This window comes from Ambystoma mexicanum, chromosome 5p, assembly GCF_040938575.1.
Source record: "Ambystoma mexicanum isolate Mex_15411 chromosome 5p, UKY_AmexF1_1, whole genome shotgun sequence".
Taxonomy (NCBI): domain Eukaryota; kingdom Metazoa; phylum Chordata; class Amphibia; order Caudata; family Ambystomatidae; genus Ambystoma; species Ambystoma mexicanum.
In genome coordinates, this window is record NC_090930.1 from 1,028,296,746 (window position 1) to 1,028,314,182 (window position 17,437).

The 17,437-nt window shown below is 54.5% G+C and overlaps 1 protein-coding gene across 1 annotated transcript in view; it reads right to left on the reverse strand.

Moving 5' to 3' along the window:
- RIPK1 (receptor interacting serine/threonine kinase 1) overlaps window positions 1-17,437 on the reverse strand; it is an 840,028-nt gene that overhangs the window by 403,201 nt on the left and 419,390 nt on the right. Inside the window, exon 6 of the mRNA XM_069613515.1 lies at window positions 639-779. Coding sequence (XP_069469616.1) covers window positions 639-779 — 141 coding nt within the window. The remainder of the gene's footprint in view (window positions 1-638; window positions 780-17,437) is intronic.

Consider the following 17,437-nt stretch of genomic DNA (forward strand, 5'->3'; position numbering starts at 1 on the left):
AAGAAGGCCAGAGTTTGGACTCCATCTTGAATTGATTCATGCTACATGGTGTAATTCTAGTTGTGCTGACGTGGCATAATACAACCTTCTTTTTTATGCTATATATTTTAAGCAGGACAATGAATAGTGATAAAAGCCTCCCACTTTTGTTAGTTTGCAAGGACAGGCTTTAATGTCAAAGTGTTACTTCCCTTGCCGATATGACAGTCTTGTCTGCCCATTTACTATGCCATCGACTATGGGGCACCTTTATATGGACACACACACGTAGCAATTAGCTGCTAGTTTCACTTTAATTATACTATAGAAAATACCCACTTACTTTGTATTAAATATTATACGATTGTGAAAGGCATAAAAGCGGTTTGCATTGTGGGAGGTGGCAGGGCTTACTCTCGTGTTAAAAGGCTTCTGACCACTTCGTGATTGTTTCACACAACGCTGCAAAAATAAAGATCAGGCACAAAAAACGGTATCCTGGTGTAACAGCAACAAATCTATTCTAAGCCAATAAGTCTATTCCTTAAAAAGCATCAGCAAGATTTATACTGAGTCGCATGCCATACATTCTGCAAAAATACATCTTTCCAGACAAGACATCACTTGCATATTGCAAGTGCATGAAAAAAAAAACTTACCAGCAAAAGTCGGCCTTTTTTCTGGATGCTGATCCCAGCATTGCTGCATTAATTCAACAACCTCAACGGGCCAGGTTTCTTCAATATCAGGCCTGTCTCCTTTAACAATGCAAAAGCAGACTTGTTCTTGATTGAGAGCATCTGACAAAACAAGCAAACAAATTAATATCTTGCAACATAAGCTTGCAGAAAATGCTCCTAAAAAAGGTAAGTCCAAGTGGTCTGTTATAAAGTCAACATTACATGAATGTTTCTTTTAAATAATGTTGTCCCTCCTCTTTACACACCTTCCTATCCTCAAATTCAATGGAGGTGCATGCATAGTGCAATTAATACCTTAGTGATACTAAATCTAATCCAACTTCCACACTGAAGGGCCTAGCACTAAAACATGAGTTAGTATGCAACCAAATATATTAGCATGAAAACAGAAACTTAATAGAAGCCACATTTAAAGAGTGGAGAAGAAATTGTAAGATTGCAAGTCATACACTGCTCATCAATGTTAAGATAGGAGCTAAAGAATCACAAGTTTCAGGATGCATGGAAGCTAGTGAAAGGTCACAAAACACAAGCAGTCCAAAGCCACAACATTGATTCAGTGAGATGGTCAGCAACACACCTCCGCCCACATTAGAGAACCTTGCTCCAGTGCAATTTGTACACTAGAGCAAACATTGCCTCAGTTTAAATCATGTATTCTTACAGTGATGGTTTTACATCAGGGCAATGTTTCCCATAGCACTTGATAAAATGGATTTCCAAAATCAACCCTAGGGGTAGATTTTGGAAAGTCAACCTACTATGGTGAAAATGATAGACACTGAAGTATAGCCAAACCATGTCAAGGTAGGTAGCAGAACGGCAAGGCTTAGCACACGACGGGTGAAAGTGGTTTAGGGCTACAATGAGTCCATTCAGTGCAACACAATAATTCCAGTTAGACAGGTAAGTACAAAAATATACAATTATCTATTAGGCCCTTAAACTACACACTATATATATATATATATATATATATATGGGATACATTACTCACCGTAATCGTATTTCTGATGCTTGTATCTGCTTAGATTCACATGCTGTGCATAGGCCGACATCTAGTGGAAGCTGCGGAGTATTACAGTTTGTTTTTCGAAATTCGAAAATGGGCGTCGACACAGGGCATGCCAGTAATACTATCCCTAGTGTGACGTCCACTGTACCCAAGATCCCTCACGCGTCTAGGATCCTCAGATTGTATTTTTTCTGACATGAGGTAGCATGAGGAGTAGCGTGAGTACAGATAATCCAAGCAGATACATAGAAAGGTAAGACTACAAGCAACCATGCGCCTTCTCTCAGAGGGGAGGAAGGGTGGGTCGCATCTCAATCTAAGCAGATACAAGCATCAGAAATACGATTACGGTGAGTAATGTATCCCTTCTGAGGCTTGTGGAATCTGCTTAGATCACATGCTGTGCATAGATTAGCGAGCAGTACCTGAAGAAGGAGGTGGGATGTGAGAAGGGTCATGAGCAAATAAGTGTCTTAGAACCGCTTGTCCCACTTGTGTATCTGCCTTGGAATGGGTGTCAATGCAGTAATGCTGAGTAAAAGTGTGAATAGAGCTCCAAGTAGCTGCTTTGCAAATGGTGTCAAGGGGTACATTTGCAATGAAAGCCAGAGTGGCCCCAATGCCTCTAGTAGAGTGGGCTCTTGGCGTGAAAGGCAGAGTTCTTTCAGAGAGTGAGTAACACAGCTGGATACAGTTAATAATCCACTTCGAGATGGCACCTTTAGAGACGCGATCCCCCTCTCTGCCTGTAGCTACGGAGACAAACAGTTGATCTGTTTTTCTTAGCGGTCTGGTCTTATTTACATAGTAGAGGACCGCCCTATGCACATCTAGGGTGTGTAGTTTCACCTCAGCCGAGCTTTGAGGGTCCTGGAAGAAAGCCGGAAGCTCGATGGACTGGTTTACGTGGAATTTAGATATAAACTTAGGTGAGAACCTAGGGTGTGTGCGTAAAACCAGTTTGTCTTTATGGACAGTAAAGAAGGGATCCTGCACTGACAGAGCCTGAATTTCACTGACCCTTCTTATAGAAGTAATAGCTACTAAGAAGGCCGTTTTATAAGTCAGGTGTTTGAGACTGCTTTTATGCATGGGCTCGAAAGGGGGTCCCATGAGCTTAGATAGCACCACATTAAGGTCCCACCCTGGTGGTGGGTTTGAAATAGGAGGGTGAAGTCTCTTTACTCCTTCCATGAAGGCTTTAACTACTGGTACTTTCCACCACGAGACCTTGTTATGGGAAGTGGTGTATGCCGACAGGGCTGCCAGGTGTACTTTCAGCGAGTTAAAAACCAATCCTGCGTCTAGCAGGTGGAGCATGTATGTAACAATAGTGGAAGGAGTGCAATCAACTGGGTTGATTTGTCTACTCTGGCACCAGATAACGAATCTCTTCCACTTGTCAAAGTAACAGTGCCTTGTGTTTGGTTTCCTAGATTCCTTTAGGATGTCCATACACCTCTGTGGTAAATTGAGATGTCCAAACTCTATGACCTCAGGAGCCATGCTGCCAGGTTCATTGAGTTGGGTTGCTGATGTACTGTTTAACCTTGGTGCTGGGACAGTAGGTTGTACCAGGCTGGAAGTTTGATGGGCTCGCACACCGCCATCCTGCGTAGGTGTGGGAAGGAACAAGTTACTTACCTGTAACTGTTGTTCTCCAGCATGGGTATGGCATGGATTCACATGTTCATGAATATTCCCCGTCGTCAGGCTGGGAATCCTCGGTAAAGAAAAAATCAGTATCAGTTTCGTTTCTGATCTGTCTTTCGTAGTAGTAACCAATCACTGATCTCTGCGTCATACTGACCACAGCCAATGACTGCCCTCTACCTAAGCCCCGCCTCTGGCAGCCATCTTCAGATTTGGTAGCACGTGAAGTGGCAGTATGACCAAGTGAAGAGCCGCAGAGGGGTAGGCGGGAGAGTTCGCATGTGAATCCATGCCAGACCCATGCTGGAGAACAACAGTTACAGGTAAGTAACTTGTTCCTTCTCCAGCATGGGGTCTGGCATGGATTCACATGCTCATGAATATAAGAATAGATAGCAGTACACACATGCACAACCACAGGGGGTGGCAAAAGGCTCAACATTAAGCAATACAAAAAACTCAACATTAAGCATCTCTTACCTCCTCACCAGGCTCACCTTAAGCAAACAGGTTGCGCAGCACTGCTTGGCCGACCCTGGACTCCTCCCTGGAATCCCGATCGACGCAGTAGAATCTCGTGAAGGTGTGCGTCGACCTCCACGTAGCAGCCCTGCAGATGTCCAGCAGGGGCACACCAGATAAGAACGCCGTAGTAGCAGCGATCGCTCTGGTCGAATGGGCTCTCGGACGGCCTGGCAGCGGTCGGTTAGCCAACCGGTGACAGTGCATGATGCAGCCGGAGAGCCATCTGGAAATAGAAGACTTCGAGAGAGCCTTCCCTTGATTCACAGGTCCAAAGTTCACAAACAGCTGTGATGTCCTCCGGAAACTCTTTGTGCGGTCCACGTAGAACTTCAGCGCTCTAGCCACATCCAGCGAGTGCAAAGTCCTCTCGGCCGGCGACGAAGGAGACGGGAAGAAACCAGGTAACACCAAGGGCTCGTTAAGATGGAAGTCCGACGGCACCTTGGGCATAAAGGAGGGGTGCGTCCTAAGCACCACCCTCGAGGCATGGAAAGTCAAGTACGGTGCTTTGCAGGATAGGGCCTGGATCTCTCCCACTCGTCGTGCGGAGGTAATGGCCACCAGGAACGCAGTCTTCCACGACACAAACTTCATAGGTGCGGAGTGCATCGGCTCGAATGGGGGCCCCATGAGCCTGGTCAGCACCACGTTAAGTTCCCACGCCGGGGCCGGGGCCGGGGCCTTCACCGGCGGGAACGACCGGAACAGTCCTTTCATAAACTTTTTTACCAGTCGATGGGACCACAGGGACCTGTGGTTCTGGTATATCTGGAGATCGCCGCCAGATGAATCTTAATGGAGGCATGGGCTAGCCCAGCCTTTGCCAGCGATAGCAGGTACGGCAGCACTTGAGGGGCCGTAATCCATAGGGGGTTGATCTTCTGTGCTCGGCACCAGATAGAGAACCTCTTCCACTTATGACCGTAGCATTTGAGAGTCGAGGACGCCCTGGCCTTTGCAAGAACCTCTCTGCAATCGGCCGGTATATCGTAGCCTCCAAACTCTAGCGCTGCAGGAGCCAGGCCTGCAGGTTCAGCGACGCCGGGTCGTGGTGGAAGATGGCACCTCCTCCTCTGGAGAGAAGGTCCGCGTCCGCCGACAGCTTGATGGGAGGGGACGTTGACAAGTCCAGAAGGTCCCGGAACCAGATCTGCCTCGGCCACGCCGGTTCGACGAGGATCATCCTGCACCGGGACCTCTTGTGCTGGCTGATGAGTCGAAGCAGCAACGGCAACGGAGGGAACGCATACAGGTATAGGCCGTCCCAGAGGAACGAGAACGCATCGCCCATGCTTCTCGGCTGGGGAAACCTGCTGGCGAACCTCTTGCACTTCGAGTTCGTCGCTGTTGCGAACAGGTCGATTTGGGGTTTGCCCCATCGTCGGAAGAGTAGATCCACCTGATCCTGGCGCAGTTCCCACTCGTGACACGCGCGCAGCTCCTGCTGAGCGAGTCGGCAATGGTGTTGCTTTCTCCTGCCAGGTGGAAGGGAACCAGGAACATCCCCAGGGCGACCGCCCAGTGCCACAGATCCTGTGCCTCCTTGGATAGGGCTGCGGATCTGGTGCCTCCCTGCTTCCGTATGTAAAACATTGTCGTGGTGTTGTCCGTGAAGATCCGCACCACCTTGCCCTTGGGCGACGGGAGGAACGATTTGAGAGCCCAGAACACGGCTCGGAGTTCCAGGACGTTGATGTGCAGGAGCCTCTCCTCCGGGAGCCAGAGGCCTCTTGCGTGGAGATCCCCGGTGTGGGCGCCCCAACCTTCCAGGGAGGCGTCCGTCGTCACCGTCTCCTGGTACGCCGGCGTCTGAAAGTCCTTGCCCGCCGTGAGGTGCGCTCGAACGCCCCACCACTGAATCACCCGCCGGAACACCTCGTTGAGGGGGACCCTGTCTTCGAAGGTGCCCGTCGCCTGCATCCAACGGGCGTCGAGAAATTCTTCCTGACGAGGAAGTACCTTGAGTATACCCCGGAGCCCCGGAGCCTCTTGGGGACAAGCTCGATGGCGCCTTTCCTGAGCATCGCCCGTACTTCCAACAGCAGTTGCAGACGTGATTTTCCTTCCTGGCCACAGGTGGAACGTGAGGGCACTTCTTCAGGAATTCGATAGAGTGTCCTCTTGCCAGGGTATCCAGCACCCAACGGTCGGTGGAGATGGACTTTCACACGCCGACAAAGTTCGTCAGCCGGCCTCCCACCGGGGTGCTTCGGTGGGGGCCCGAGACCACAGCCGGTTCAGTCCTGCTTGGAGGTGGTGGCTTTGCCGCCCTGGCCACCCTGCCGACGGCGGTGAGGCGCTCCCTGCTTGCCGCGACCCCTGTAGGCCTCCTGAGACGAGGAGCGTGCCGGATCCCTTGGAGGCACCTTGTTTGCCTCCGGAGCTCCGAAAGGGCCGTCGTTGCTGAAGGGCTCCTAGGGCGCGGGCCGTCTCCGTGTCCGTTTTTATGGATTGGAGGGATTCGTCCACTGCCTTCCCGAACAAGTTGCTGCCGTCGAACGGCATGTCCAACACCCTGGTCTGGACGTCCTGACGGAAGTCGGTCGCCCGGAGCCAACCCCGTCGTCGTAGGCAAACACCGTTGCCCAGCTGGCGGAAACCGGTATCGGCAATATCGGTTGCCACCGTTATGGCGTGGTCCGACGCCACCTCGCCCTCTTGCAGTATTTCCAGAGCCTCGGACCTCTTGTCGTCCGGCAGGAAGTCCAATATGGGGGCCAGCTTAAACCAGAGCTCCCTGTCGTAACGGGCCACGATCGCCAGGGCGTTGGCCACTTTGATCGTCGTCGCCGCCGACGAAATGACCCGCCGCCCCATGGCGTCCAACTTCTTTCCCTCGGCGTCCGGCGGGGAATTCGATGTCGAGGCTCCTGACCCCGCCGCTTTCTTCTTCGCCACCGCTGAGACGACCGAGTCTGGCGTTGGCTGGGCCCTGAGGCACAGTGGGGTGGTTTCGGGGACCCGGTACTTCTTCTCGTACCGGTCCCGTTTGGCTGGTGCCGTGGAGGGGTTCTTGAGAACCGACAGGCCCTCCTCCCAGATGTCATCGATTAGGGGCACAGCGATGACCGTCTTCCTCTTGGCCTCCCGGTGCTGATAGAGGAAACCTTCCTTTCTCTGCTCCTCCGGGCAGAGCTGGAACAATTCGGACGCCCTGGCGATCATGGCGTGGAATGAGCCAATCTCATCGGGCGGCGAGGCCCGTGTGACGGGAGACGGGAGACCCGTTCCGTCGTCGTCGCCGTCGCCCTCAGAACCCGTCGTCGAGCCCAACACACCGTCATCTCTCGACTCGTGGGAGGATGAGGAGGGAACTGTAGGCCTTACGGGGGCGAGCGGAGGAGAGGGTTGGGTCCTCCGTCGTTTGTTCTGAGGACTTCCCGACGGGCCAGGTTGCGGGTCCTCTGGCCTGGGCCATGGGAATCTCGTCCTTATCTTAGAGCATAAGGACTGGATGGCAGACAAAATGGCCGCCGAGCCATCCTGAGGGCTAGGATCCGGCTGCGCCGGAAGGGAAGGCCGCTCTTCCTCACCATCATCGTCTTCCTCGGTTATATACCGAAGATCTTCCTGACGGGATCGAACCTTCTCGAATTGGACTTCGAGGTTCCTCACGGCCTCGGTCAGTTCCTCCTCCGAGGCTGACTCCGAGCTCGAGGAGGGCACCGTGCCCCCCGCGCTTCTTCCATCATGGCGGCCACGACGATGGGCTGAAAAGAGGATTCCCTCCTTGGCGGCAGGGAAACTCTAGTCCCGGAGGCGGTCTCCGCTGGCGGTGTCTCTGCCGGCTTGGCCAGAGTCGCCACGATAGCCTCGATAGAGGCCTTCGCCTGCTGGGTAGGGGCCTTGACCACCTTAGGTGCGTCCCGGGCCCTCTCCTTTGGGGGAGGGGCGACGCCTCGCTCCCCCTCTTCCGAGATCGGACGGGGCTTCTCCCGAAGCTTACCCGGGGTCTCGGACTTCCTCTTCACCGAACCGGAGCGTTGGCTCGTGGTTGACGGTGCCAGGGAAGGTGCGCCCTGCCTGGCGACCGAAGAGCCCGACCTTTCGGCGCTCCCGGAGCCAGCGGACTCGCGGCGCTTGCCCTGGTGTTGGGCCCCCGTCACTGGGGCGCCCGCACAGGACTTAGAAGCCCGCTCGGACCCTTTCTTCTTCTTCTCACCCGTCGAACCCTTCTCCAACGAGCTTGCGAGACGGGATCGACGGTCCCTCATGGTCCGCTCCGACAAGTTCTTGCAGAACTGGCAGTCCTTCTCTACATGAGTCTTGTCCCCATGAAGACAGTAGAGGCATCGCAAATGTTCGTCTTCCTTAAACACATTCTGCAGCCCGCATCCAGGGCAGCTGCGAAACAGCTTGGGACCAGGTGACGAACTCACATCCTGGGCCATCTCGAAGTAGGCCGCAAATCTTCTGGAATCCTCCAAGAAGTTGATTCGACGAAATCTTCACCCTTGAGGAGCGTAGGAAAATCCCGCAACGGGTAGCCGTTAACGGGAGTAGAAACGGTGGAGCTTGAGGCTCGATTAACCGAAAAAATTTGAAAATTCACCTGAAAAAGCGCGAAACACGTAGTAAAAGCTCGAGAGCTAAGCACGAGGACTCCCAACACTTGAACGTGCGGTAAAAATCTGAAGATGGCTGCCAGAGGCGGGGCTTAGGTAGAGGGCAGTCATTGGCTGTGGTCAGTATGACGCAGAGATCAGTGATTGGTTACTACTACGAAAGACAGATCAGAAACGAAACTGATACTGATTTTTTCTTTACCGAGGATTCCCAGCCTGACGACGGGGAATATTCATGAGCATGTGAATCCATGCCAGACCCCATGCTGGAGAACCACGGTTGTCTTGCCCACATGGGAGCAACTAGGACGAGCGTCATCGACTCTCTGTTCATCTTGTTCACCACCTTCCTGATGAGAGGAGTTGGTGGAAAAGCGTACGCAAACATCCCTGACCAGTTCATCCACAGGGCGTTCCCTTGGGAGTCTGGTTGCGGGAACCTGGATGCAAATCCTGGGCATTGTTTGTTTTCGCTTGTGGCAAATAAGTCTATAGTGGGGAAACCCCACTGAGAGAAGATATTTTCTACGACCTCTCTGTGTAGAACCCATTTGTGTTCCTCTGGGAGGGGGTCTCTGCTCAGAGCATCCGCTAGGGAATTGAGCTCCCCTGGAACATGTTGTGATGACAGGAAGATGTTCCGTCTGAGTGCCCATATCCAGATTTTCTGGGCAAGCTTGGACAGATTTGGCAAACGAGTCCCTCCTTGCTTGTTCAGGTAGAACATGGCTGCTGTGCTGTCCGTCCGGATCTGCACTGACAGGTTTAGTAGGTGGGGCTCGAACACTTGAAGCGCTCTGAATACTGCCAGAAGCTCTAGCAGGTTGATGTGGTTCTTGGCCACTGAGGGAGACCAGAGACCCTGAGCTGTGTGGTGGAGATGGTGAGCTCCCCACCCCGTCAGACATGCATCGGTAGTGACTACTGCCTGTACTTCGGGATCGTAAAAGGGTTTTCCCTGTGCAAGATTCTCTCTTGTCCACCAGTGAATGCTTTGTACTATTGTTGGCGAAACGACCACTAGATCGTCCCACTGACCACTTGCCTGAGACCACTGTTTCGCCAACCATTCCTGCATGGGACGCATGCGCAAGTGGGGGACCAGGTAAATACATGACGCCATCATGCCCAGTAAACGCATCGCTTTGCGTACCGTTATTTGGTGACCGGACTGATATTGCGGAATTTGCAGTAGTATATTCTGAATTCTTTCCTCTGAAGGAAATGTCAACCCCTCTTGAGTATCTAGGATTGCTCCTAGGAACTGTTTGGAGGTGCTTGGCACCAGGCTTGACTTCTTCTCGTTGATTGAGAAGCCTAATTCGTGGAGGAGGTCGATAGTCCTCTGAATGTTTGTCCTGCAAATTACTGGGGTTTCCCCCCGTTATGAGCCAGTCGTCCAGATAAGGGTACACCGGGATTGCCTCCCTGCGTAGGTATGCAGCCGCCACCGCCAGTACCTTGGTGAATACCCTTGGTGCCAAAGCTATCCCAAAGGGCAGTACCTTGAATTGGTAGTGGCGACTGTCCACCTTGAAGCGCAAGTACCTTCTGTGCGCTGGGAATATGGAAATATGAAAATAGGCATCTTTCATATCCAAGGTTGCCATGTAATACCCCTTTTTTAGGAGGGGGATTACCTCTTGTAGCGTAGTTATACGAAACTTTTGGGGCTTGACATACTTGTTGGCAGGCCGTAAATCCAATACTGGGCGCATTGTCAAATATTTCTTTGGCACAAGGAAGTAAGTTGAATAAATACCCTTGTTTACCTGGTGTCCCGGGACGAGTTCTATCGCGTCCTTTTCTAGCAGAATGGCGATCTCCTCGAGAAGAATCTTCTGATGTTCTAAAGAGTGTACTCTCTGTCGTGGAGGATGGTTCCAGGGACGCTGCAGTAGTTCTATACAGTACCCTGTGGATACTGTTGACAGCACCCATCTGTCTGATGTGATCCCTTCCCAAGCCTGGGTGAAGTTGGAAATGCGTCCCCCTACTGGGGTTGCATGAGAAGGGACCCTGAACTGAGCGTCACTGCTTTGGTGGAGGCGTGCCGCCTCCTTTGCTGGGGCTGCCTCTGCCTTTACCATGACCTCTCCTATTACCCCTGCCATAACCTTGGGTAGACTGTTGGCTGTTGTTCCCCCGATCCTCGACGCCTGGCGGCGAGGATCGGGGGTAGAGTCCCGGTCATTCGAGCGTGGGGCCGTGCTGATCTTGTCTGTGGGCTCCGACTCCTGGAGCGCAGCCTGGGGGTGGAAGTCGTCTTCGTCCTCCGACGATCGAACTTCTGTTAGCCTAGGGAGCGAGGCACTCTTGGCAAGAGTGGATGATTGCCTGGAGTCATGCGGCTGTCATGATGCCTACCCCCGGAGCACCAGGACAGGCCCAGCACCCCTGGGAGCAGGCATCATGCCCTCGGGTAAAAGCCCAGCGGCCCCTAATAGGGGCTCTTTGGACTTTGTCCTGGTGCCATCCGCGCCAGGCTCATGTTGGACATCAGTCCTGGCGCCGTAGGCTCCCGGCTCATAAAAGAGGGTGTTTAGTGCACTTACCTGACGCAGACCATACTGCATGACGCCTCAAGCCAAATGAGGCTTAGGAGGGACTATATTCTCAAAGGAACTATTTTACTTGGGTGGGGACCGTGGAAGAATACTTAGCTGGAACTTCTTCCAGGGCTATTTAAACCACGCCCGGACTGCCACACGTTCTTCGTGTTGCTCTGCATCTAGCAGCTGAACGCTCACCGTGCCTGCTCCTGCCTCTTGCCTCCAGCCACGCCCGCCTCGATCTTGGGATACCTGAAAGGAAGGAAGGGAAGAGAAAAGGTGAAAACCAAGAACTTAATCTAATTTCTTACCTGTCTCCGGAACTTGTAGCAGCGCCGCGCATCACTCACCTGCCTCGTGGGCTCTTCAATATCCACCGCGACCTTCTGGGCATTCCGCCACATCTCTGCACCTGCAGGGGAGAAGAAGAGACAAAAGGTGAGCAGGAGGAACAAATGAGGAAAGCCTGATTTTCCGTCACAAGACTTACCTGGCCATATTTGATGGAACCACTCCTCATTTCGGGTCGGCGCCACTTCTTGGCCTGGTACGGCACCCCGGCCCCTAAGGGGAAAAAAGAAAGACATTACTAGAGGGATTCAAAGACATTTAAAGGGATCATTTTATCACAAACTCACCTGAGTTTATCTCCGGCAATATCCCTCGAAGCATCACTTCCACTCTGCACCTGAAAATAAGGACAGATCGCAGGTTAAGAAAAGCAAACAAAGAGAAGACTCTACTCTGGAACTTTTTAAACTGCATAATTACGGCATTTCGCCTTCCGAAACCAGTGAAGTAACTGATCAAATACGCGCCCCTGCACCAGAAGCAGGATGGAGAGCTCATCCATTCAAACATTAAGGTGAGCCTTGATTGGGGATTTCGGAGGTGGTCAGAGAAGAGCAAAGGGGAGGTGGGAAGCAATCACAATACTTTGCAGTCAGTTAATCCCCTTTCTCCACCTACAGAAAGATTTTTCTACGGGCCAGGCAAGCCAGATTTGGGGGTCCAGTTCAGTCGATGTTCCGAATCCTGCGCATCACGCTTGAAGAGGTCACAGCAATCCAGACCAGGTCAGCGCCTCCGTGGGAGCCAGGTGAGCGTTACAGCGGCGATCTCGATCGAGAACGCCCAGAGGATACCGAATCGGACCGTTCTGTTTGTGCCTCTTTCCGAGAACTCGACATCGTCGAGTCTCGGTTGGACTTCGTGTGTTTAGCGTGTGTGGTGTGTGAAGCGCTTGTGTCGCCGGGGGTTTTCCCCATAGCCGCCCTGCCGGACGACCTTCCGTGGTCGGGGACCTGCGCTCGGCTGTCTTTCGACGCCGTAATGCCCTCGCCGTCCGAAAGTACGGCGTCGCTGCCGTCGCTGAAGGCGCCCTCCGCTGCCATGGCTGCCTGCCTGGCGTGGTGGGCCCAACGCTTCGTCGAACGGTCCTTAAGTGTCTTAGGTTTAAACCTACTACACGCTCTGCAGTTCGCTTCGGGGTGGTCCCTCGGCAAGCAGAGATTGCACGTGGCGTGCCTGTCGACCCAAGGGTATTTGCGATTGCACTTGGGACAGAATTGAAAAGGGGTACCCTCCAGACGCACCTTGAGGCAGCGGGCTGTTAAGTGTAGGAAATGTATAAGGTGTACCTATATACCAAGAGTGTAGAGTATGTCCACCCCCCACTCTCCCTACTTGCAGGGCCGAGGCCAGAGGCCTTCCAAGGCCCGGGCCGAGGCCAGAGGCCTTCCAAGGCCCGGGCCGAGGCCAGAGGCCTTCCGAGGCCCAAATCTGTCGTGCAGCAGCCGACGGTTGATTTCTTCTCCAGCCGGCGTCGAGTGTCGAAGTTCGACGTTGGGATGGGGAAGGATGTAAGGAACAAGTTACTTACCTGTAACTGTTGTTCTCCAGCATGGGTCTGGCATGGATTCACATGCTCATGAATATTCCCCGTCGTCAGGCTGGGAATCCTCGGTAAAGAAAAAAACCAGTATCCGTTTCGTTTCTGATCTGTCTTTCGTAGTAATAACCAATCACTGATCTCTGCGTCATACTGACCACAGACAATGACTGCCCTCTACCTAAGCCCCGCCTCTGGCAGCCATCTTCAGATTTGGAAGCACGTGAAGTGGCAGTATGACCAAGTGAAGAGCCGCAGAGGGGTAGGCGGGAGGGTTCGCATGTGAATCCATGCCAGACCCATGCTGGAGAACAACAGTTACAGGTAAGTAACTTGTTCCTTCTCCAGCATGGGGTCTGGCATGGATTCACATGCTCATGAATAAAGAATACATAGCAGTACCCACATGCACAACCACGGGAGGTGGCAAAGGCTCAACATTAAGCATCACATCAAACTCAACATTAAGCATCTTTCCTCCTCACCAGGCTCACCTCAGGCGAACAGGTTGCGCAGCACTGCTTGGCCGACCCTGGACTCCTCCCTTGAATCCCGGTCGACGCAGTAGAATTTCGTGAAGGTGTGCATCGACCTCCACGTAGCAGCCCTGCATATGTCCAGCAGGGGCACACCAGATAGGAACGCCGTGGTAGTTGCGATCGCTCTGGTGGAATGGGCTCTCGGACGGCCAGGCAGCGGTCGGTTTGCCAACCGGTGACAGTACGTGATACAGCCGGAGAGCCATCTGGAAATGGAAGCCTTCGAGAGAGCCTTCCCCTGATTGACAGGTCCAAAGTTCACAAAGAGTTGTGACGTCTTCCGAAAACACTTCGTGCGGTCCACGTAGAACTTCAGCGCTCTAGCCACATCCAGCGAGTGCAGAGTCCTCTCAGCCGGCGACGAAGGCGACGGGAAGAACACAGGAAACACCAAGGGTTCGTTGAGATGGAAGTCCGACGGTACCTTGGGCATGAAGGAGGGGTGCGTCCTGAGCACCACCCTCGTGTCGTGAAAAGTCAAGTACGGGGCCTTGCAGGAAAGGGCCTGGATCTCTCCCACTCGTCGTGCGGAGGTGATGGCCACAAGAAACGCTGTTTTCCACGACAGAAATTTCAACGGAGCTGAGTGCAGAGGCTCGAACGGAGGTCCCATGAGCTTGGTCAGCACCACGTTGAGCTCCCACGCCGGGGCCGGAGCCTTCACCGGCGGGAACGATCTGAACAGTCCTTTCATGAACTCTTTCACCAGACGATGAGACCACAAGGACGTCCGCCCCGTGGTTCTGGTGTATCGGGAGATCGCAGCAAGATGAATCTTGATGGACGCGGGTGCCAGTCCAGCTTTGGCCAGCGTCAGCAGGTACGGCAGTACTTGGGGGGCCGTAATCCGTAGAGGGTTAATCTTCTGTGCGTGGCACCAGACAGAGAACCTCTTCCATTTGTGTCCGTAGCATTTAAGAGTCGAGGACGCCCTGGCCTTTGCAAGAACCTCTCTGCAGTCGGCCGGTATGTCGTATCCTCCAAACTCTAGCGCTGCAGGAGCCAGGCCTGCAAGTTCAGCGATTTCGGGTCGTGGTGGAGGATGGCGCCTCCTTCTCTGGAGAGTAGATCCGCGTCCACCGGCAGCTTGATTGGCGGGGACGCTGACAAGTCCAGAAGGTCCGGGAACCATATCTGCCTCGGCCACGCAGGTGCGACGAGGATCATCCTGCACCGTGACCTCTTGAGCTGGTTGACGAGCCGGATTAGCAGTGGCAAGGGAGGGAACCCGTAGAGGAACAGGCCCTGCCAGGGGAACGAGAAAGCATCGCCCATGCTCCTCGCCTGGGGAAACCTGCTGGCAAACCTCCGGCACTTGGAGTTCGTCGCCGTCGCGAACAGGTCGATCTGGGGTGTGCCCCACCGTCGGAAGAGGCGATCCACTAGATCCTGCCGTAGCTCCCACTCGTGGCACGAGCGCAGCTCCCTGCTGAGTGAGTCGGCGATGGTGTTTTTTATCCCTGCCAGATGAAACGGCACCAGAAATATCCTTTGGGCGACGGCCCAATGCCACAGGTCCTGCGCCTCCTTGGACAGTGCTGGGGACCTGGTTCCGCCCTGTTTCCTGATGTAAAACATGGTGGTGGTGTTGTCGGTGAAGATCCTCACCACCTTGCCCTTGAGGGACGGAAGGAAGGACCTGAGGGCCCAAAACACTGCACGGAGCTCCAGGACGTTGATATGTAGGGATTTCTCCGTCGGGAGCCAAAGGCCTCTTGCGTGCAGATTTTTGGTGTGCGCTCCCCACCCTTCCAGGGAGGCATCCGTGGTCACTGTCTCCTGGTGGGCTGGGGTCTGGAAGTCCATGCCCGCCGTCAGATGCGCGCGGGTGCCCCACCACCGGATCGCTCGTCGGAAACTCTCGTCGAGTGTGATCCTTTCCTCGAAGCTGCCCGTCGTTTGGATCCAGCGCGCGTCCAGGAACTCCTGCAACGGGCGCATCCGGAGCCTGCACATGGGAATGAGGTAGATGCAGGAAGACATCATTCCGAGGAGGGACTTGATGGACCTCACCTTGGCCGCGTCGGCCACCAACATCCGCTGCACCTTGCCCAGGATGGTCCTGGTCCTCTCCTCCGACGGGGAGGCCAGAAGGGACACTGTGTTGAGCCTCGCTCCCAGAAACAGAGCGTCTTGCGCGGGTACCAGGTGGGATTTGGCGTAGTTCACGGAGAATCCCAGGTCCATGAGAAGTTGGACGGTCCTTGCCGTGTGAACCACGGCGAGCTCCTTCGTCTTGGCTCGGATGAGCCAGTCGTCCAGGTAGGGGTAGACGTGGACCCCCTTGCGGCGCAGCTGCGCCGCCACCGGTGCGAGGCACTTGGTGAATACCCTGGGTGCCGACCGTAGTCCGAAGGGGAGGGCTTTGAACTGGTAATGACGCCCTTGGACCACAAACCTGAGGAATTTTCGGTGCCCCTTTAGGATGGGAATATGGAAGTAGGCATCCTCCAAATCCAACGACGACAGGAAGTCTCCTTCCTCCAGCTGCCCCAGGACGTGCTGGAGGGTGACCATCCGGAACTTCTGCGCCTTGATGAACTTGTTCAGACGTCGCAGGTCCAGTATGGGGCGCCATCCCCCCGTCTTCTTCTTCACGAGGAAGTATCTTGAGTAAACTCCGGAGCCCCGAAGCCTCTTTGGGACGAGTTTGATGGCGCCCTTCCTGAGCATTGCTTTTACCTCCAGGAGAAGTTGAGGGACGTGAAGTTCTTTCCTGGCCACGGGGGGGACGCGCGGACACCGTCTCTGGAACTCGAGCGCGTGGCCCCGGGCCAAGGCGTCCAGCACCCACCGGTCGGTGGAGATGGACTCCCACACGCTGACGAAGCTCGCCAGCCGGCCTCCCACCGGGGTGCTTTGGTGGGGGCCCGACCCCACGGCCGGTTCAATCCTGCTTCGACGAGGCTTTGCCGCCTTGACCTCCTTGGCGACGACGGCGGAGTCCGCCAGAATTGCCTCGTCCTCTGTAGGCCTCCTGAGACGACGAGCGGGCCGCTTGACGGTAGGTGGAGAAACCGCCGCCGGAACCTTTGGAGGCGCCCTTGCCTCCGCTGCTCCGAAAGGGCGTCCGTCGTTGTTGCAAAACTCCCAGGGCCCGGGCCGTCTCAGTGTCCGCTTTAATGGCCTGAAGGGAATCGTCCACTGTTTTCCCAAACAGGTTGTTCCCATCGAAGGGCATGTCCAGGACTCTGGTCTGAACGTCTTGACGGAAGTCCATAGCCTTGAGCCATCCACGCCGCCTAAGGCAAACGCCGTTGCCCAACTGGCGGAACCCAGTGTCGGCGATGTCCGTCGCAACGGTAATGGAGTGGTCAGAAGCCACCTCACCTTCCTGCAGGATCTCCAGGGCCTCTGTCCTCTTGTCGTCCGGCAGGAAGTCCAGCAGGGGAGCCAGTTTGTACCAAAGCTCCCTGTCGTAGCGGGCCACGATAGCCAAGGCGTTGGCCGCTTTAATCGTCGTCGACGAGATGACTCTGCGTCCCATAGCGTCCAATTTCTTCCCCTCACCGTCCGGTGGGGAAGTCGATGTGGAGGCCGCACCCCCCCCCGCTTTCTTCCTGGCCGCCGCGGAGACGACGGAGTCCGGGGTAGGCTGCGCCCGGAGGCACAGGGGGGCCGTGTCCGGGACCCGGTACTTCTTCTCGTACCGGTCTCTTCTAGCTGGCGTCGTGGAAGGGTTCTTGAGGAGGGTGAGGCCCTCATCCCAAATGTCGTCCAATAGAGGCACTGAGAGGACCGTCTTCCTCTTGGCCTCGCGCCGCTGATAAAGGAAACCTTCCTTCTTCTTCTCCTCAGGGCAGAGTTGGAAAAGCTCGGATGCCCTGGTGATCATGGAGTGGAACGATCCAATCTCGTCGGGCGGAGAAGCCCTGGTGGGAGGCGACGACGGTAAATCCTCGTCGTATACCTCGTCGTCCGTACCCGGCGCTGCCGTGTCAGTCCCCGTATCATCCCCTCGGGTGGACGGGGAGGAGGGCTGGACGGGGCGCGACGGCCGAAAAGGAGGTGGAGGGT